The sequence below is a fragment of the Lepidothrix coronata genome, unplaced genomic scaffold, assembly GCF_001604755.1.
Source record: "Lepidothrix coronata isolate B3197 unplaced genomic scaffold, Lepidothrix_coronata-1.0 Scaffold63, whole genome shotgun sequence".
Classification (NCBI taxonomy): Eukaryota; Metazoa; Chordata; class Aves; order Passeriformes; family Pipridae; genus Lepidothrix; species Lepidothrix coronata.
In genome coordinates, this window is record NW_016690243.1 from 455,433 (window position 1) to 478,451 (window position 23,019).

General features: G+C 39.3%; 1 protein-coding gene across 3 annotated transcripts in view; it reads right to left on the minus strand.

Moving 5' to 3' along the window:
• Positions 1-6,967: 6,967 nt before the first annotated feature.
• The window catches only part of ST7 (suppression of tumorigenicity 7), a 145,386-nt gene continuing 129,334 nt past the window's right edge, over positions 6,968-23,019 (minus strand). For all 3 annotated transcript variants that reach the window (XM_017817881.1, XM_017817883.1, XM_017817882.1), the window contains exons 12-15: positions 19,165-19,315; positions 15,241-15,333; positions 12,119-12,258; positions 6,968-7,290 (exon numbers count right to left, since the gene is read on the minus strand). In XM_017817881.1, the coding sequence (XP_017673370.1) occupies positions 7,195-7,290; positions 12,119-12,258; positions 15,241-15,333; positions 19,165-19,315 (480 nt within the window). In that variant the 3' untranslated portion in view covers positions 6,968-7,194. The remainder of the gene's footprint in view (positions 7,291-12,118; positions 12,259-15,240; positions 15,334-19,164; positions 19,316-23,019) is intronic.

The window sequence follows — 23,019 nt, forward strand, 5'->3', positions numbered from 1 at the left end:
CTGTGTAGGGAAGGCATCTGAGGTCTTTGCTACTTTTACACCTGTTTTGCCTTTGTTGTTCAGCACACAGAAGTTGCTGAATAATTAATAGAAACACTGCAGCATTTACTTTCCATTTCTGCACAACAGTGTTGCTGCGGAGTTGTCTGTGCATAAACTGATGCAGCTCTGGAAGGACGTACTTGTGCCAGGACTCTTTCAACCACCATGTAATGCTCCTCCAGACTACTTGTCATCAGGAATACAGCAAGACACAAAAATGGGGCAGCTCTTACCACCAGCAACTGCATGGGCTGAGCTTGCTCAAACATCTTCTGAAGGATCTTGGGCAGGTCACAGTTGTGCCCTGGATACTGAAGGACTCGGGAGTTTGAGCACTGGTTGGTGATTTCTCCATGAAAGAGAATTTGGGGCCAGGCTGGTGAAAGGCTTTACTGGAGGGATGTTTGTTCATCCCTGGTGTAATGGAGTTTGCAATAGGGTGGCCACCTGAGGCCACTCTGGCCACCATTAGCACACTGTGTCTTCCTATGGGGCAGAAATTGGCCCAAGGAATAAAACAAAGGAAATCGCAGGAGATGTATTCAACCACAACACTTTCATAAGCTATTAAAGACTCAAAGCAAATGTCTTGGTTATATGTTTGTGAAAACTTGCCTTAAAAGCTTTTAAAAAGTCATTAACTAGTGAGGTTTTGGGGCTTTTTGATCTGCAGGATCGAAGAGATGATTTCTCAGCCTAGTGAGAGCTGGGTACAGGACACTCAACTACCTAAGGATAAGGTTTCCTCTTTTTCGCATGCAGAATAAGTGGAAAAACATCTGCAAACAGTGATGGAGAAGGAAATGCCTTGCCTCGGTAATGATTTGGTTTCTAAAGAATTTATCAACTTCTGTCTTCTTTTAAATTTATTAAATCTTTAAAGCGTGTTCAAAATTATACTTTCTATTCAGATGAGGACTTTCAAATGAGATTTTTTCTGCATACTTTCTACAAAAACTTATGCCTATGATTCAGAGTGCATCCACCTTTGATGGAGGGAGTTCCAGGTTGTGTCAGGTCCATATGCTGGGCTGGGATCAGCACAAAACAAGTTTCTGGGTAGATGTGCAGGCTCAGAAGGCCCAGAAATCTCGCAGCCTTGGTGGAGAGGAACTGGGTCAGAGAGGGACCAGCTGCCTCTCCTCCAGGCAGAGACCAGCAAACAAGCCAAGAGAAAGATGGGTTCTGTGACAATGAGTCTAATAAGGCTCTGGAAGAGCACCCATGAAGAGTAGAGGCAGGCAAGGTCATGAAAAAATAAAGTAGGGAAAGGAGGTTGAATGGGTGATAGAATGTATTGTAGATACAGGTGAAATTTCCATGTGAAAATGAAATAGACTAGAAGAACCCTAGTGGGTACAAACAGTGCAGGAAAAAGTAATATCCAAGTAGCAAACTAAGGCAATAAAGTGAGTAGTACTCTGGCTTTGTTCTGGTTTTTGGTATGTTTTGGTTTTGTTTTGGTTTGGTTTTTTTTGGTTTTTTGTTTGGGTTTGGGAGGTTGTTTGTGTTTTTGTTTGGTTTTGTTTTTGTTTGGTTTTGCTTTTTAACTATTTAAAAAAAATGAGGTTTTCCATTCAGCAGTTTTGAGAGAGCAGTCATTTACATCTGCAAGGCTTTGGAAGAAGTTTGTATCATTAAAAATTAAAATTCATCTCCAGAAGGCACAGCTGGCATTAAAAGATGAGGAGGATCCAGAAGGGTATTTATTTGGACAATAAGATAAGTTTTAGTTACTGTATATGGCAATGGTCATGGCTAGAAGTAAGAATAATCACACTTCTGTCTATAAGCCAACTGCTGGTGGGAACAGCCCTGCCAGCATGTTAGTGCACGTGCAGTGTAGTGTGTGTGTTATGTATGTGCACATGTGCAGTTCAGTGGTTATACTGCTGGCCCCATTACTGCTGGCAATTCTGACTCTGGGCTGGATAAGGAAAATTTCATACATAATTGTATTTAAAGGTGAGCTCCAAGGAGAATTTTTATTAGGATTTCACTGTGAAATTAAATCTGCATGCAGTTCATAGCCTGAGCAATATCATATTTTAAGGCTTAAAGAACTTAAAAACAGTATAATAATTTTTAATTTTTTAGTGCCATTTTGCTTGAAAAATTCAGGGAGACTTTGAGTAGTCTAAAAATTTCCTGTGTAATAAAACTGAAAATATTTCAATGTTCTGGAAAAAAAGAAAGCCTCATTCTTACAAGGGAATTTGTTCTAGGCAGTGGAGTGAAAGGTAGTAAAATCAGATCTCTTCTTAAATCTGTTATCTGGTTAATACTCCAGAAAACCAATCCACCTGAATTCTGCAGTCCCAGGTAAAGTGTTTTGGGGTTATGGTATTAAATGTGGAACTTTTATTCACCAATCTGGTCCTCCTGCACCAAGGTACATCTTGCTCCAAATCTTCCCCTGGTCTCAGAGGCTGGTGGTTCCTAAAGGCTGGTCTTATCGGGAAGATGGGGGCGTTGAGTACCTTGGCCTTTTCGGTGTCCTTTGTCACCCCATCCAGCACCAAGCACATGCCAGGTACGCACAGCAGGATGACTTTCCCATTTCAGACGTGCCATATCAATAAGCTGCAATGTGATGCCTCCACCAAACCCACTTCACCAGAGGAAAACCAAAATATTTCACAGCATTAACAACTGAGCTGTGCTGAGCCAGCGCTGAGCTGGCCATTTTTTTGATGATAGTTTTTTCTGGGTTTATATGTTTTTTTTGTTTTTTTTAAAGAGCTCAAGGTAGGTGTGTTACAACTGTATTTCTGCTGCCTCTTCCATGAAAAAAGGCACGCCCAGAAGCTATTGCTATTTCTTAGTGGCAAAAGACACTCAGTGGCAAAAGACACTCAGAGATGTAAATATTGCTAGGAAAGGCCCCTCCGTGACCTTCAGCTAATTAAACAAAGAATAAAAAAAGGGGAAAAAAAAGAGAAAGTAAAAAAAGAAACAGAAATCAGGCAAGGCAAATTAAATAATCCTGTGTTTTGTTCTATAGAATAAATTTACTCATTTATTTAGTCATGAAGAGGAAACAGCTGTCCCTAGGTAGACACTTTAGTGTCAGAATAATGTTAGCTGAAGTAAAAGGTTGTAGGATTATTTTTTTAAATAGGCAGTCCAGTTTTCTTGAGGGAGTTCCCTTTAATTTGCTGCATGAACTCAGAATCTAACAGTGCCCTAAAACACTGTTAGCCCTCCAAGCTTTTTGGGATTGCTCCCTCCCCACTATACTGTTTTTTAAAAAACTTTACCCTAAAAAGTGTGTTGAGCTGTTTTATGTGAAATCTCCTTTAAAAAATGTAATTTTCTTTTATCACATGGAAAATGGGAAATGACTTAGGAATAGTGGTGTATGCTAGGGCATGTGGGCATTGAAACTTGAGAGATCGTTGCTTTTTTTTCCTGCAAAATTACCTAAACCCAATTTGTACATCTCATTCTGACCTCCCATCCCTGTGTAACCTTCTTTGCAGCTGTGAATTAGAAATAAAATACTGCATTTCTGATACTGTGCTGCACAGCTGCTGAAGGGCAGCCACCCTGGATGCCCAAAGCACGACTGTTGGTCTCTGCCTGCAGGCTCCATGTCCAGCCTCTTGTGGGCATCAGTGTATGGTGGCAAGGGGGAAAGGAATGTTTGGGGATTAATGAAGATCTGGATCCGGAGAAGGTGCTTTTCCTGGAAAAAAAACAGCTCTTAATCCACTGTGGCAGCACAAAGTGTACCAACACTCACTGTTCTACATGTCATTTGCCCCGCACTCTTTGGAAAGGCTACAGCCTTCATGCAGAGCATGGCTACCTCCAAGGGCAGAGGTGGTTTTGAGATCACGTATCAGAGCCTGCAAGTTTCTTCTGCCACTTCAAACAACAACAAATGAACTTATTATCTGAAAGACAGCAGCAGCTCACCGGCTGTAATCACAAACATGGTTTTGGGTTGGGTTTTTTCATATAACAGCTCATTTGCCTGCTGAAATGGGTATGACTTCATAAAGTAAGCTCTCTTGTGTGAAAGAAGCAAATGCACATGAATCAACACATTGACAGCTCCCTCTGCGGTGGGAGCTGGGCAGGAGCCCTGAAGGAAGCTGGGTGGCAGCTGGGGCCAGGGGCCACCTTGTTCACTCCGTAACCAGAGCCCTGAGGTTTTCAAGGTCCCCATGCGGTGGCAGCCACACTGGCTGTGGAGTGGGCATTGAGTGAGAGAGGTGTAGCTTCCTTTGGATGTTTAGCTTCTGCAGGTTTCTGCAACACAGCAAAACCCCTGGTAATTTTCTACCGGGGTAAGGACTTCTATGTTCTCCTACCGAAAAATCACAGTCTGTGTATTCAGCACTCACACAAAATGATGAAGAGAAAGCAGCCCTCCCTACCAGTGCACTTCCTGCCTTGGAGAAGCTGTAAATCTACCCAGTGGAAGGGAGGGATAGAAGGTGGCCGGCTTGACTTGACACTCCTCGGGGGGGTCCTCTCCTTTTTTGTTCTATGCAGATTACAGTGTAAAGAGATAGTGTGCATCCAAATTATATTAGGCTGGCTTTAAAGAAAAAAGGAACTGCTAAGATTTGAATTTAAAAAGCTCCCCCCACCCTCCACCTCTAAATCTGCAAACTGAAGATTCAGATGAATTATTATCTGAAGCAGATTTCCAGAAGGCTCATCTCTGCACTAAGCCAGAGGCTTTCCATCATTATAATTGAGGGCTGTATTTGCCTTTTAATCTAAGCCATGCTGAACTTCACAGGAAACATGTCAGAGGCAGCAAAGCCTAAGGCAACCAACTCTGTCCAATGGAAAAGAAAATCCTTTTGTCTGACTTGCCTAGTCTTCCAGATGCCTAGAATTATAATTAAAGCTATAGAAAGATTTTCTAGATAAAATCTATGGCTCATTACTGCTTATCAGGAAGATGGATACTAGAAATGGTAGAGATAGAATTGCATAAAGGTATTTTTGAGTTCCTAAATATTCCCCATAGTTCAAGGGAAGGACGTGATTCTTCCAGGAGCTACATGTTTCTTTTTATCAGATTATTACAGATAGTAATTCCCACACAGATCATAATTCTTCTAACAGAAGGCCAAACTACTACCTTAGCTGCTGACAAACATGGAGATTTCTCTATATAGCTAGATATAAAGTGATGTGCGAATATATATTAGGACTGTTAATCACAGCAATTTGGTTTTTTTAAATGTAGAGAATAAATAAATGAACTTTGAAACGTTTTTGAGGTGGCTGGGAATAAGCGATACAAAGCTAAGAAGAAGAGCTGACTATGCCTGATTCTTCTGACTTTCACTAGCCTTTAATTCTGACAGTGCTGTTGTGAGGCAAACATTAATATGATTATCCCTAGTTTTTCAGCTAGAGACACACAGGAGCACCTGCTGTAAAGGTGTTTTCAGTGGCCATTCTAGCAATTCAAATGCAAATCTGAGAACACAAATACTGGCCCATCTCACACTTCCACATGCTTATCCACGAGCAATCCACTACCTCTAATCTTATGCCACCTACTACATTAACTGTAAGCCATCCATTACAGTGAATTGCTTTGCAGGAATAATAGCCAGAGATGAAAAACTTGTATGCAAATTCCCAACAACGACACAGCTCACCAGGTTTAACATTTGGCCATTGGGCTCACCGATCACCTATGTCTTCCCTCAGGTCTCACTCTATAGGCAATTTCTCCTGGTGTGTGGCTGCCTTTTTTTCCCTCACAGCACAGCAGTGTTTGCTTTAATATGGTATTTTTACTCACTTGGGCAAAGATCTGTCTTCTACCAGACTAACACATCTGTGATCACGAGGGCAGAAAATAATGTAATGCATCTTCTGCTGTTAAAAACCACTTTCCTTTTATACCAACTCCAGTAATGGGAGTTTTGTCTTTGCTAACTCATTTCCTCATTGATAAACAAACTTAGCTGCTGGCGATAACAGTCCCCCAAGCTGCTCAACATTTTTAGAAGAATAGCAAAGTTGAAATGGCAAAGTGGCATTTTTGATCTGCTTCATCAGGGTTAGTTTCCTTATCTGGAACAGGAGTTGAAAAAAAAAATCCTTGAGGCATCTGTAAGGATTCACTTCCAATTCTTGACAGAGAGGACTGCTTGCTTCAACTTCCAGATCAAAATCTTAATCTTGTGCCTTAGCAGAGGTGTCTGCAAGAAGTTTCCATCTACAGGGGTAAGTTATAAATGAATATTTAGTCTAAACCTCTCACAGCATAAAGATAAGACTTCCTGAGGTGAGCACTAATAAGGGAAACACCAACCTCTCTATTAATTGTGCATGAACTAACACCAATTTTGCTAATGAGCTTCTGGTCTCAAGCAACAGTTTATAATGCTGATGTTTCATGTGTACAGGAAAAAGCTCCTGCTCCTTCGTATTTGAAAACTACTACTAATGCAATAAAAACTCAGACATACATAAGAGCATCAATGCAATGATCGCTCACTACAGGCAAATTTGTTTTCAGTTCTCTGCCATTACTTATGCTTTGCTCTGTAGACAGAGAACAATGCGTGGAGCTTCTGGAGGTACCTGAAATAGCAGCGATGTGAAGAAAATCTGTCAAGTATGTGGACTTCTTGAAAATTCAGATGAGGATAAAACTGACCTCTGTGCAGAGAGGGGAATTAGAATCCCAGTGTGCCATCCAAACTGCCTGGAGAGGTTAAAGCTGCTTTAAGCAAGAGCTTTAACTGTCCAGAAGCCTCTGTAGCGGTGAGGCCTTCACCCAGTGAACTCAAGAAAAAACAGTGATAATGTCACTGAAGTGTAAAGTTATTAGTGGTTTTTTCATTAACTGAACAGGTAGCCAAGCCCTAGGTATGGTGAAGCAGACGTGTTTATAAACAAAAATTAGAATCTAAGCTTTGAAGAAGCCAAAAGACAGTAATGCTACAATACACAAAAGTTTATTTTTGAGTTTTTCTTTCTGAAGGCAAAATATAATAGAACCTAACAGCAATGTAATTTGTACAACAAAACAGTTTTTATGAGAACAGACAATCCATGAAGTGATTTTAAGTCTTAGAACTGCTTCCCTTTTTTATCATGCTTTCTTGTGGTCAACAAAAAGTTGGCACAGAAGATGTCATGGCAGTCAGTCAGCGGTGTGCTCCCTCAGATCCTTGTCAGCTGGTGCCACAGACTGGAGGGCAGGATACTTTCTACTTTTTCCATCACAAAATTTAAAGGAGCAAAGAGGGTGCTGAGAAACTGCAAAGAAATCAGACACACATTCAGATCAAAATCCAGGAAACCATACATCTCAAGAGAAAGCTGTCCAATAAGACAGGATATTCTTGCTGTGTTCCTCTGTAAAATCCTTCAGCATAAAAATTACATAATTCACATATAAAGACTTTCTGCCAAATTCTGAGCAAACTACAAAAATTTTCACACATCTCACATCCTAGATTCAGGCTCATTCTGAAGCCACTAAAAGCTCAACCCAAAACCTAAAAAGAGAGTCATTCTCATAATGGCACAGTCTACCAGACCATTTCTCAAAGATTAAAAGTGTGTCCTGAGAGTCAGTTTTAAAATGGTTCTGGGTTATCTACAGATCTGCACTTAGTCATCACGAACTAGAATTTATTTTAACATGGTCTGTATCATTAACCTAAATTTATCTTAACATCCTCTCTCTATTAGAAAACACAATGTTAGAAGTGGCTTCAATAATTAATGTTCAGAACGGGCATATGTGAAAAAAAATCATGTGACAGGGAACATTTTATCACAGGAAAAAACCACTTCTGAATACACATCTCAGAACTCAGGTCCTCAAAGCACTCCCAAAATTTTGGGAAATGCATATTTACTGTGCTTTACATTACCTGCAATTCAACTGTACACATTACATACAGCTATGTTGTGGCCCTATATGTGTATGAGAGAGTACAGCATATATGATGCTTATGCATGTTAAAGGCAATACTAAGCACTCTAATTCATTTTTCCTCTTGGACGTGTTTGCATACAATCCAGACACCATATCATGGACAACTCCCATGGGAAAACTGGGTAACGGCATCACTGGTAATGTCATTTTGTCATAAGCACAGGTCCAAGAAAAAACTTCTAACTGAAGCAGAACACAATATTTCAGTCGTGCTGCTAAAGGTCAAGCTGTATAACATGAGCTGCAGCTGAATCAATGTAACACTGATCATCTTAAGAGACTGCTGTCACTATTTCAAGTGGCTCCTCCAAGTAGAGGCATTCCCTCTGGTTAAGCTGTGAAGTGCTGAAATAAATATGTCCCTTTAATTTTGCCAAATGCAAAAGGCTCATTAGAGGATAGCTTCTGCTCTTTGAGAAGCACTGGATTTATGTGGTAAGCTTGTATCATCAGATCTACTTGAATAAAACTCAGCTTTGTAACCAGTGCAAATTACATACTTGTTAAATCAATGAAAGAAGAATAATTTGCCTTACACTGAGTTTTATGGCAATTCATAGGAATTTTGTTGCTCAAGTAGTCAATTGTATTCTGTAACAAACTCCACAAAGTATCTGTAGCTGAAAAGAAGCCAAGTTTTTCTCCACCTGGAAAATTAGCTGGTCTACAGAACACATTTAAAGTCATGGGTACAAAAGCCTGGCTTCGATAAAGTCTAAGCAAAACTTCTGCTGACAGCAAGAAGTTCAGGATGCCACCTACTCTCTTGTACAAGCTGATGTAAACATCTGTGCTGGGCCTGCCTGGCCCTTGGAAAGCTCTTTGTGCTCCTTTTCTCAGACATCAATGGTAGATGCCTCAGATGACTATCCAGTTTGTTGCCAGCACCCAGGAGGGCTTAGTCTGCATGATAGCAGTTGTTGGTGGTTTTTTTGTTTGTCTTTGTTGTTGTCTGGGTTGTTTTTAATTGTTCTGCATTTCCTTTAGACACTGACTGTCTTTTCCACAGGGATCAAAAAAGCCAGCACCAGTAGTACAGTAAGAATTCAGGGTGGAAGAAGGGGTGATAAGAGACCTGTAAAAAGTTTTTTATCATTATTTTGTATTTTAAAAGGAAGTCAACCTGGTTATTTCAAAGCTGGCAGAAAGCAGCTTTTTGGGACTACCTTTTGAATAGCACCATTTGATTAAAACAGATATGCAAAAGCTTTCAAGCTTTTCCACACTGTTAAATTTCTGCATGTCAATGAAAGAAATTCAATACTACGAACACTGTGCTGGCAATTTTATCGAAGCCATGCAATCGGAAATTTGTTCTGCTTGTATTTATATCTTAACTCACTTCCGAAAGTTTTCTGTTAGAAAGGCTAGCAAAAATTAAACCCACAGCATTCAGAGCAGGTTCTGGATCTAAAATACAGGTGCACTGATGGAGCTGGATGAATTCCATCCTATGTTAAATCTTCCAGAAGAGGAAAGGAGCTCTAAAATACCTTTGACTTCTGCATCCAGTGGCTGAATGCAGGCTGCTGGAAGAGACTGTCACAGTGGCACAGGCCACCTTTGGCAGTCTCTCACATGGAAGGGGCCTCAAATCTTCATTCACGAAGCCTAGCCATGATCACATGGAAGGGGTGCTCAGCACTTAAGGACTTTCTCCACCTTGAAGCTCCCAGTCTCTGGGCTATGGAACAGTGCATGAAGATGCTACCTGGAGGACAGGTCAAAGCCCAAGGCCCAACCATGGTAACTTATTCAGTTTTTGTGAAATATGGTAAATAGCAACTTACAGTAACATAGGCCTGGGCCGTGGTGGCGATACTACATCTGTGCAGTGCTTTTGGGATTGGCAGACATAAGAAGAAATTAAAGCATATGTGCACAGTTTCACAGTGTAATATACCACCATCACAGTGACTACCAACCAGACAGGAACATGTAATTCAATACACATAACCACAGAAACAGTCATCACATTCATCATTTAGCTATTTAGGGAACCAATTACTTATGAAACTATCTTCCCTAAAACTGAAAGGGAAGTCAGGCCTGGCCAACCTCTCCTACTCTGTTCTGATACAGCCACATTTCAAAGAAATGTCTGCTATGATTTTCTTCAATCTCTTGCACCTGGGACACTTTTCCCAGAGGAGACAACACAATGAGCCTTCTGAATCAAAGCTTTTCTATGAGCTACCAAATTAATTTCACAGGCTAAAATTCTGCCCTTCCCATGTACAACCAAAACTCAGCTGCTGCATGTAGCAGTTTATGAAGATTAATATATAGCTAAACCAAGTCACAATACATGTTAACTGACATACTAACTGCATCCACACAGGTTCTGAGATCTTGAGTAATTGTTCCGTCTTTATGCACATAATGTAGCTCATATTTAAATTCTATTTGTCTGTGATCATTTTACTAACCAGGAGCTTTATCTGCTCTGATATGCAGAACTTGATAATGCCATACAGAGCCTTTGGGTACCTACCTATCTATTAACACCAATGGCAGCTTCACTTATACATCTGGGAAATAGATCCTTCTGGTCTGATTTTACTCCCCAAATGGTTTTGGAAGCCCAACCACAGAGAAACAATTACCAACACACCACCAGTGTAACTTTCATTCTCTCTCTCTGATTGCATTCAGCAACCAAAGCTGGGTGAGTTAAGCCAATGAAAACAGGCTACTAAATTTCTCCAATTCCAGAAGCTCACTGCCTGTGGCAGGAGAACTAAGCACATGCTGCCAGCTTAAGACATATTCTTTTTTCAGGACACAAGGCTGATAAACAGAGGATCGAGGCTAATGGGGACAGATTTGGGATCAGTAACTATGACAGTATTAGAAAATTGTAAATTCAATTGAAAGAGCCAAACAAGGGTCATGCACTTCAATAACATAAGGAACAAAAACCCCCCAACTACCACACAGAAGAAAAGCTTTACAAAGAAGTTTATGATCAGATGCCCAAGTTACACACTTATTGTCCACCAAACACCTACATACAAACTCAACAAACAAGAAAAAGCAGTAATATTTCAGCTACATTTCAGCACTTTTTTCTGATAGAAGTGGTATCTTTTGCTACAACTTACCTTACTTTCTGTCTTCTAGAGCTAACAAAACAAAATTCTTGATGCAAGAACCATTGCTGTACCAGATCTCTATCATTCACAAGTCCGAGTTAAGAGAAGACCTGGCTTACTTGCAAATGGAGTCTCTTGCCATTTGAAAAGGGGTTTGAAAAAGTACTCACAATGTGGAATTTGCCAAAGCCTTTCAGCCTTGCTTCCTCCACCCCACTCCCTATGCTCCCCAAATCAAAAGTACTGAAGACATTAAAAACAAAGCCAGGAGGCCATTTTGGAAGCATAAGACCTACGATAGATACAAATATATTTGAGAAAATATATTAGAACAGAGGATATTCAGTATTTCTTGGAGAAGGAGAAGGGTTTTTTATTATCCTAGATTTTTTTCTGTTAGTGGATTTTTCATCTCCTAGGATGCTGGAGCACTGATGTTCTCAGTTTTTCAAAGAAAAAAGTTCTAGAATAATTGATGGCTCTTCCCCCTCATCCTCTAACATTTATTAATCCTTGGTGGATTAAAAAAATCAGAATTAGGAGAGACTTCTCTGGATGTAGTTAAGAAAAATTACGAGCAAATATTGAGACTACTTCCTTCTTGGCAGTTTGGGGAAAGATGCAGAAATTTGCCCTGGTTAACAGTACACTCTATTTCTCCTCATAACTAAGAGTTTCTATTGCACTGGAAATCACAGCAGTCATTATGGCTTTACAAATATAGAGGAGTTCTGCAAACCTTTATTAGTTTATTTTAGTGGATGATATATGAAAATACAGATATTTGCTTCTCCCACCAAGCCCAAAATCACAAGAGATCCGGCCTAGCAAGAGAGCCATATAAACTGGAGACAGCAGACAGCGGTGTCTTTTACTGATTAGCGTCCTTAACATTTGTGTAAATGTCCCTCTGCTCAGACATCGATGGATGTTTTATTTATACTGCTGAATATGCAGATATTTGATATCTGGCAGTATTTAGCTCAGCCATTCCTGCATCGGTGTCTTTATTTACCAGAAGAGAGTGGCAGCAGAGAATACTCACAGCTTTTGCGAAGACCCCCATAAGCTCTGGGAACTGATGTGTCAGGAGGGCAAGCATGGCTGTGAAAGAACAGAGTCCAGCAGTGAAGAGGATGAAGAATGGAAGCTCTTTCTTGGGGTAAACTGAAACTTCATGAAACGCTGTAGAAAAAAAAAGGATGGGAAGGGGAATGCATTATACATTGCAAAAAAAATCAAAACCCAATAACTAACCTGAACCAATCCAACATTCTTACCAGAGACAAGAGACACTCAACCAGAGACACCCAAAGTTGCTTTTGAAGAAAGAAATACATTGATGGTCTGAAACATCTAAGGCCAACATTATTGTTGTGTCAGTAATTTCTGCCAAGTAATTCTCATCTAAAGATCCTATTTCTGGTTTACTCTGGCCCTATGTACACATTACTTTCGCTTTACTTGTGTCAGCACTAACTATAATGCTATGTAACAATTAATCCTAGAAAATAAACTTAGAAATAAAACATCACGGTTTTTTATGCAGGTCCTTGACTAGCAACATGGCTGCATGTTTGCTAAGGCTGATACACAGACAGTGCAGAAACATGCATCCAGGAGCAGCAGTGAGACCATGGCTTACAGAAGCATGGCTGCAGACCAGTTTAATCAGGCTGTAAAACTACAGTAAATTCTGAACTTTTAATCTGCAGAACCAAGAAAAGTTATCATAAAAGTAGGACATAAACGTACTTTAAAACCTGGAAATTAAATTAATAGTGAATTTTTAAGGTGTTTGCTAATATACATTGAAAGGAATACAGACATTTACTTGACTCTGGCATAAAAAATCCTTCACTGGACTTTGGAGAAAGTAGCACTGAGAAGACTAAAAAGGTCAGAAGAGGACAGTGAGTATTCTACCAGAAGAATATATCCCTTAAACTTTTATGGTAGCTCAGACTCAAGGTGAAAATTTGGCTGGATTGGCAAAAGGTCTGCTGGACTCTTCCCTGTCTATTTCACTCCATCAGCCTACAGTTTGCAGCCACAGTCAAGATAAATGCAAATGCTGAAACATTTTTTCTCATAAAGGACCAACCTCAAGGCTTCCCATATACTCGAATCCTGTGGCTATTCATACATAAGAAACACTACTCTTCCATTTTTCCTACTTTCTTTGCTTCAGAGATCAGCTTTCATTTCACCATACTTGCAGACAACATAAGCAAAGAGTAATTCAGCAACATGCCGGGACAGTATTCTTGACTGCATTCATCCGGAGTGCAGTGGTTCCCAAAACCAACAGCAAGAATTCATAAGAGTTTAAATTAAAATATTATAAAATATGTATGATTTTTGAGTCTGCTAGTTCAATCAGTTTAAAAAGAAAAGTAGAGATAGATTACAACTTCTCTTTGATCTAAAATAAATTTAGAGATCAGAAATACCAGATCACGGACTTTTTAAGTCTAGGATCTCTTGTGCTCAGTTTCTTGCACTTCCTTTTGACACAGGCTCAACCTTGTTGTTCCAGTCTGTTATCCAGTCAGGGCAAAAGTCTTGTGACTGATATTTTTAATTTGGATAGCCTATCAGATTTTTGTGTTCTGATATAATTCCAGCTGACTGTTCTTTAAAACACATGCAATTAAAGGGTGTGGACAGGTACGCAAAACCCCTCTAACCCACCTGTTCTGTCACGGTATGTTAAACCCTTCCCTCCTCTAACCCAAGAGAATTTGCAGTGAAAGGCATTTCCCACAACTGCCAGAGCAGAACATGACTTTCTGCATATGCTGTTAAAGAGTCCCTCGCTTCTAAAATTTGACAGAAATGATTAGTTCTGCATCTAAACAGAGAATGCTGAGCTATTCTGCATGACTTTGTCATTCCTAAGTCTCCTGACACTCCACCCTTCCCAGCTCAGCATCCCTCTGAGTAAAACAAGCAGAGCACTCTAAGAGGTGTTGTTATAATTAGGGTGATTATAACGGGGCGGGGAGATATTGTCAGTTGCCAAGGATTTCTGTGTAATATCAGCAAGAATGTGCTGTGAAGGAGAGACTTGCAACGAGTGGATTTTCGCTGTATTAGTCTCACCTAATGTTTACTCATGTAGGTTTATAAAAAGAGGCAACACATTTTTCAGCCCAAACCAGAGAGGTTCTGAATGAAAGACTACAAAGGGTGCAAACACCCTTAAAACCAGCCTTCCCAGCAGAAGCAGGCTTCATTTTACTTGTTCCAGAACACATTTCTCTTTATTCTTTCTTTAGGAGTGAGAAGGTGAGAGAAGAATTGCCTTCCCTGGATCACCTTGTATTTGTCTTCTCTGCCCTGACTCTGCAAACCCCACTGTATTTGTGTGTGTTCCACTTATGTTCACTGAGTCCCACTGAGAGAAAACATGTGGGAATGAAGCATAACTGCAAGATTGGCTGCTTTGGCTCTTCCTCTGCATTCCTATGCTTCACTGCGTGCATTGCAATGAGTCTCATTATGTTGGACTGTAACACTTCTCAAGGGCTGGATCTGTCTGTATATCTGTATCTAGAAACACTGCTGGCACTTCCCTAATCCATGCCATAAACCCATATAAAAATGACTGAGATGATTTCACATAAATCTCTTCATAATAACACACACACTATTACACAAAGAAAACGCTTTTTTGCTATTTAAGAGTGCTTTTCAGAAAATGTCAGCATAACCTGTCAGAATAATAGCTGTGTTAATGATGCAGCTGTCCTCAAGCAGGTTGGATCTTGCCTTGGAATTTAAGTAGCTAGTGTATCTACAAAAGACTAACAAGGCTGCAACACTGTGCTTTTGATTTGATGGGATGTTACTCTAGATGAAAGATCAGACATATTTTCCAGTGTCTTGGCAAGAGAGAATAGCACGATCTAACTCATTTCTATCTCTTTGGTAATCTCTTTCCCTGTCCCTAAGATGTCAAAAATAATAAATACAGCTAATTGTAATGAATTATGGCTAGGAGCTGCTTCTTAAACCATCACGGGAGCTCCAGAAGCTCAGTGTCAATCCAGTTATTCTAATCCAGTGTATTCAATTTAAAAGGCATCAAAGGAGATCAGTGCTGCAAGACTCAGGTAAACAATTCTTCGATGTCAATGATAAGAAGAGAAAGGTTGAACATACATGGTAGTAGTTCTCTATCTGCAGTTTCTGTACAAATAGGATATGGGTAGAAGAGATGTCCTTTTTCCAAAGGATAGGGGATCATTCTGAAAGCTGAAAAGAAAACACCATGCACAGGTTACTGTAAGTGTGGCAGTCGTACTTAATTACATTTGCAATTCTGGAAAACAAACATAGAAAAAACATTTATATTTGGTTGCAAACAACACATAAATTGTTTAATGAAATGCCAAAATATAAATCTACATTTAGCTTTTAATCTTGCAAACACCTATGTTTATTTTTATTCTTGAGAAAAGGTTCATGAATGTCAGGTGAGACCACATTACAAGGACACACATAAATGTTTACATAATCAAAGCCTATTGTACTTCCAATTCCATAGCCAAATTTATGCATTATGTCTTAGGCTGCAGAATTTTTAAATTTCAGGAGAAAGTAGTGTATCTGGTATACACTACCAGTGAGTTCAGGCCAATACTCACAATCTCTGTGCATCAAATATAAGAGAAGTTTTGCATGAAAATCATACACTACTTTTTTTTCCATCACACTCCAGCAAGCCAGGTAACACTGATGAACACAAGCCCTGAGAACCAGTTTTCCAACATGTCATGTTTTCATTTTCTATTAATTTTCTATTTGGCAATCAAAGATTAATACTGAATTATTAAAACCATGTTCCTCTCATGCATTCTTTCTAGATGCAGCAGATCAAGTCAGGTTTCCAATATAAATCTTCAGGTCATAGAATAAATAATACTTAATCTTATGAATTTTTAAAATTGAAAATAATAACAGAGAGGGAGGGAAATGGATTACTAAATCTGGATGCTGCTGATGTCATAGGCCAGCTGAGGGTGGTTTATAGAAACACCAGAATCCTTGACTGAAATATAGCTTTGCAATCAAGGCATCCTTTTCCATTATCCTATATATTATTTTCATTCTTTTTATGTCATCAACATGTTATACTCACTACTCCTATGAACATCAGTCACTGAAGCAATATTTTCCCCAACAGATGTCCGAGAAGCACTGTACATTTTAGTTGTTAGGTATAGCCCACTGCCACACAATAACACTCCATTATCTCTTGCTCACAAGACAACTGAAGCACTGGTTTAAATACACAATCCCCCAATATTTTCAGTTGTGCACACTGCATTTGAAATAATGTTAGCTGTATTTTTGTGAAATTATATGAGTGCATTTTTTCTTGGTTACTATGTTTAAAGCAACAGTAAAGAAGGTAGAAATCCTCAAAGATTGTAAACCAACCTGGGCTGTAATGCTCCTCCAGTATTAACCACCCCTCTCCATAGCAACCCAAAAAGCCAAGTACAAATACAATAATCCAAGCTGTGTATGATCTTCACATGCAACAAACTTGAATGTCTGTACAAAAACATATGTGGACCGATGTTCAATGCTCATTTCTTCAAAATCACTAACACAAGTTTTTCCTTCCAATTTGGCCTAATATTGAAACAGACAATCAAGCCTCTTCTGCCTTACACTAAATCACAGGAATATTAAGATTTTAATCAAAAAGGGATGGTAAAGATGTTGTTTTTACAAAACAAGTGAAAAATGTCTGAATAGCTTTTATAAACAGTTATCCTTGACATGACACCAATTATGGAATATTTACAGCAAAACAGTTTTATTTAGCAATGCTATCAGCCATGGAAGAAAGTGCTCTAGTTCATCTGTATCAGTTTGTGTTTATGTAGGTACTTCTCTGCCTTACTCTTACAGTATTATCTGATCCTATTTTACATTAATTGACTGAGGTAGCACAGAGGCAGTTTGCCATTCAGCCGTGTACATGCTGTAAGGGATACTGTAGCATTTGAAACCCCCTGGGTTTCTCCATGCAAACAAGAGGAATTTTGATACAAGTTTAGAAACCAACAGTGACAAACAATCACCTCAGCCTCTTTCAAAATTTGGTCACACTTCAAACTACACACCTTCTATACACAGAACGTGGTCCAAACCCAGTGGTGTCACTTGGGCTTTTTTAGTGGTACTATTAATAAAGTACCTACAAACACCTAGAAAGAAAGCGAGGGCAAGCAATCAAGTACTATATGTAGACTATTGGGTAAAACTAGTATTTAATTACATTTAATATCTACCATGTTTTCACTGGTTTTCACTTACAGTTAGGGATGCCAAGATATCTACCAAATATTAGGATTACTGGACTAGACACTGGTGAAACTATTAAAACCCATGGGAGTCTTCATATGTAGGCAAAATTTGAAAAAAATTCTTGAAGACTGGTACACTTCATATCTTTCTGCAATCACTGTGAATGAATTATGGATTTTTCTGTAGAAGTTATGCTCATTTACATCTTTACAGGATACTATACAGCTATTAGCTAATAAATTACTGAGTATGGTGTTCTATACACCTAGAAATAAAGCCAGTGCATCCTCAGGGAGCCTACACTGCAAATTAGGCAAGTTCAGACCATTTCATACAATGACCGAGACAGTAAGTCACTTTTACAATGGAAGTATTAAGTGCATTTCCATAGCAATTATCATGGTGACAAATTATCTTTTCTATCAAAGCTAAATGAGAACAAAAAAGAGTGAAAGCAAGAAAAAAAAAGGTTGTATAATAACATATGGAGAGGCTGAAAAAGAGCAGAATAAAGCAGAGCAGAAAAGTGGAACTCGATTACATAAAGTAAAATCTGCATCAAAAAAAACTCCCACAACAGTTGACTATAAATTGTACTTTTAAATTCTTTGAAACTTGATAAAAAACAAATCTCGAAGACATGATAAGATACATTAGAAGGTTAGTATATGACCTTTGGAGATCATATCCTCCAAACTTCCATTCAAAGCAGGGTCATCTTCAAAGTTAGGTCTGATTAATCAGAACCATGCCAAGCTGAGCTCTGAGTATCTCTGGGGATGGAGATCCCACAGCCTATCCAATGCATCACCACTCTCATTCTGAAAATACGTTTCTTAGGTCTAGATGAAATTTCTCTTGTTTCAACTTGTGTGTATCGCTTCTTGTCTTCCTGCTGGGCCATTCTATGAAGACTAGGACTGTCTTCCATATCATGTCTCCATTGGGTGGCAGAAGACAGCAACCGGATCAGCCCTTCGGCCGAGTTGAATAAAACCAGCTCCCTCAGCACCTTGTCCTACATCACATGTTCCAGTCCCCTATGCATCCTAGAAATCTTCCACTGGACTCACTACAGTTTGCCAGTTAAAAGAAAAGTCATAAAATACAGTATTACTTTCCACTACTCATTAACATATATCTGTCTATAGGGCACACTCATAATTTCTCAGTATCTGAGCATTCACAGAATCATAAAATGGTCTAGGTTGGAAGATATCTTTAAAGATCATCTCATTCCAATCCCACTGCCATGGGCAGTGACATCTTTCACTAGGCCAGGTTGCTTGAAACTCCATCGAACCTGGTCTTGAACAGTTCCACGGATGGGGCATCTACAACTTCTCCGGGCAAGCTGTTCCAGTGTCCTACCACCCTTACAGCAAAATTTTTTTCTTTATGTCCAATCTAAATATATTCTCAGTTTGAAACCATTCATTCAAATAATGACAAACAAATCTCTACAAGTCTGGAATGAAAGAAGGTAAATTATTATCCACTTACCCATGAGTAAGAAAACATGTCTCAAAGAAGTTGAGAAATTTTGTTCAGTATTAGACAGCAAACATAATCCAAGACTTCAGAATCCTTTTTCTCATTAAATGAAGTTCATATTTTTAGTTTGAATTTCGAGTGTTCAAATGGTGGTGAGAACTGATGTCCAAAATCCTCACATACTATATACTTCACAATAAACTATTATTTTCTCATGACATTCAATAAAAACATTTGATTAGCTCCTTTGTAAAAAAGCAAATTACTTACTGCCTTCCCATGTACAGTGTAAGAGATTCAATGCCCCCTCTACTCTTTTCCAGTGTTGAAGATGAAAGAAAGCATATGCTATTGCTTCACTGTCCCCTCTCTTCAGAATATGTTCAGGGGGCAGAATTAAGCTTTTCATTTCTAGTAGATACTGCAATAAAAAAGCAGAGCACAATTATTTCAGAGGTAATATGAAACACAGAAAGCTGCATGCAATTCTATAATGCCCACTGAAAGGTCTATTTCCCTAAAGTACTTTCTCTCCTAAGTGTTTCATCAAATGTTTCATCACCAACTGCACTTGGAGACAACTACTGAATTATTCCCAAAGACTAAGACATGCTGTCAGATGGATAATGTTCTGCTCTTCAGCAGTAGTATGGGAACTACAGAGAAATTCAAAATAAGATGCCTCTCTTATCGAAGGAGATGAAAAAAAGGACTCAAAGCAGAAAATGGAATTTAATTACAAGAGCTTTTTAATTAAAAGTGTTTATAATAAAATTAAGACCCTAAGCAGTTGGGTGCACACTGTCTTTCTCTAAGGAAACATGCAGCACTCATAGTTTGCACACAGGTTGCTTTACTGCATTGCCATTAATTACTAGATTTATAAATACTCAAGGTTGGTAGCCACCTAGGAACCTACTTAACAAATTACAAAGTGAAAATGTTACAAAATGTAACAAATTCCTGATTTCAGGGAAGAAGGAAGACTAGGATGTTTAAACTTCCACTTGAAATAGTTACTAAAATGAAAAGTACCAGTGACTAAACCCACAAGCAATTTTCACAGAAAATTTCCCCATAACTGGTTCTGCACTAGCAGAAGCAGATGAAACATATGAAGAGTTCATGCCACAGGAGAAAAGAGGTCCCAGGCCTTATTCAAGCAGGTGGTTTTTCCTCCCTCCTCAACCCACGAACTAAACTGAGTTAACTAGACGAATAACTAACACCAGTCCATCAGACATCTCATCACTGATGATACTACATTCCAGTTAGTGGAGGGGAAAGATATACCCCTTGCCAGCATGCTTCGCAGGGAAAGGAATGGCAGACAGAAAACAGGCTGCCAAATCAACTCCTGCCAGTCCTCCTGAGCATTGTTACACTTCCCAGCTGCGTGCTGACCACTCTTCAATAGTACAGGGAAACTGTTGCCTTCTTCCAGGATGCCCAAGATCAAATTTTCTGGCAGTAGACTGTCAGGCCCTAGCATAAGGATGGGAAAGAAAAGTTATGGCTCATCCCTGGCAAAGAAGGAGTGAGTATGCAGCCCCTCCATTTCACCTTGTGCCTACAGACTGGTCTGGAAGGACGAGGACTGCAGGACCTAGGGACAGACAACCTCCTAGTGCAGGCACCCACAAGAAGGCAACCTGGCACCAGTGGTGAGAGGGTGGCATGGGTGGTGCCAACCTTTCACAGCTCCTGTTAAACACTGGCTTTTGTGAATGGGATGTACTGATGCAGAAAACAAGGCAAAAGAAAGAAACAAGGATTGAAAATCAGCCTTGTGAAAAGGAAGAGGAAAGGGTAGAGGGAAATGAGCACCAATAGCAAGGGGTCGTGGAAAGCGTCCAAGAGTTTGTTGCCCCTTTGCCTGAAGGAGGTAGCAAGCAGATGAAAGATTTTAAGAGACCATGATCAAAGCAAAGAACTGTCAACTCTGGGAAATAGATAAATACTTCAAAGAGGAGAGAAATTAAACATTTCTGATGTGGGTGACAGTATTAAAAGAGGAGAAACTGAATTAGCAGTGGGAATAGTTTAATGTGATACTTGGGTTTTCCCTAAAGCCTTTCAGAAAAATCTGAGAGCTGCAGAGCAGGTGGATTAATGGAGGAAGCTGCAATTTAGTAGGCAGGCCAGGGGATTAAGGGTGATAGAGAGAACAGAATAAAGAGCTGACAAGAGGGAAGGAGTTGCCAAGCTTACACTGATATAGCAAACATTCACTGTCCTAATGAATGCCTCACCCTTTTAAAAACACACATTATACCTGTTGAGCAAAATGGAATACAGCTGCAAGAGCTGCAGGTTTCTATCTGTTTTAATGATTTAGAACATAGCTCTTATTTCCATATTTTTTTCAAAATTAAATGAGAAAGTAATTTCTCAATATTTAAATATTTCAATCAAAGGAAAAAACCACTAGCAAACCCAATGACATGCCACTATTTTAGGAAAAGAAAAACAAGGAATAAATGTCTATTTTTCGGAGTGTTAAGATGAAAACACATTATTTTGATTCTTGCATATTGCTTGTTATCAGTGGTTAAAATAAAAACCAACTGGAAATACCAGATGGAAGCATGTATCTTGACACTTGCAAATCAATCTTAGTCTTCACTCACTTGCGTTGACTTTTCAGTCTGCATTTTTCTCAGGTTCAGAAAGAAAAACCTACTTTTAAAAGTTCCTCAGATCAAACCCATTCATCCCTCATTACTCTATCACAGCTACTTTCACAAACAAAAAGTCCATTACCTGGTTTGGTGATATTTAAGAAGACCCCCACACAAAGTTGATGGGTGGCTCAAGACTCTTTTGAACTCATAATTACTTTTATTTTATGCATAAATGTCAGCCCCACGTTTTGGGCATACAAACTGTCAATTAATTTATTTTGGAGGTATTTCCAGCAAGAATGCTAATTGCACACAGCCCCATAGAGACTTCATCTGGAACACTCCATACAGGCACTCTCCAAAACATAAAGATCAAATTTCTGAAGTACAGAATATATCTAATCAAAGAAATGACTCTGGGAGAGGGCACTTGAGGGCCTCCATCTACTTAACTTCTCTGAACAGAAGTAACAGGTACCAAAAAGCTACCTAGCTGTAAGTAGGGCTTGATTATTATGGAAGGAGAGATATGACTGTCCATGAAAATTAGGATAGTCTCGATGTCCTATAATACCATGTCCATTGCTGCATTACTGTATTTTCAAAGAGAGTTCAAGAGCCCTGAGGGCATTGGGGTTCCTGGAGGTTTTGTTGACAGGGCTAAGGGTCTACCTGGAGATAGCATAGCCAAGGGCAGCCCCCTTTTACAGTAACTGCAGGCTACTGGCCCCAGATTTTTTACAGGTAGGACTAAGTCCCAGCAATCTGCTAGGTTTCCAGCAGATTGTCCATGAAATCAACATGGTCCCCCAAAACATTTTGTATTGGACAAGCAGACAAATTCTAGCGAAATAAAATTAAATTAAAAAAAATCTTTCTTCAAAAACTATCCTATAAGCTGCAGTCCTCATGCTGCCCACATAATGAGTGAACCACAATCCTGATGAATTTCTGCACACAACAAGCATCTCCAGCTCTTGGAAAAAATCAGCCAAAGACATCTGATCATTGTTTTGAAGAGGTTGTTATCGCATTTAATCAAAGGTACTACACTAGACACGTGCAGTCTTCTCTTCAGCCACCAAAGATTTCAGACTGGAAATCTGACTATTTATATCTCAAAACTTCCAAAGGCCTCATTCCAGAGCATAGCCCTCATTGTTACAGGACTAATAGGGACACAAAATCCAAACATACCACTAAAATTCATAAAAGAAACCTACACCTCTTGACACACTCCCTATTAACTGTAACTCCTGATACACTGGCATCCACTCAGATTCAACCACGACCTCCACAATTTAAGTAACAGAACTTCGCTACATTATCAATACTTTGAATATCTGGCAGAGCTCTGAACCTAAGCATGGTTCCAACTTCAGAGGGAGAGTCAAGCAAGAGCTTAAATAAGAAACCTACCAAAGAGCTAAGCATTCATGGAGAAAATGGAGATGATAAACCCAACACATCTACAGCTGCATTTGTTTTTCATTAACAAATA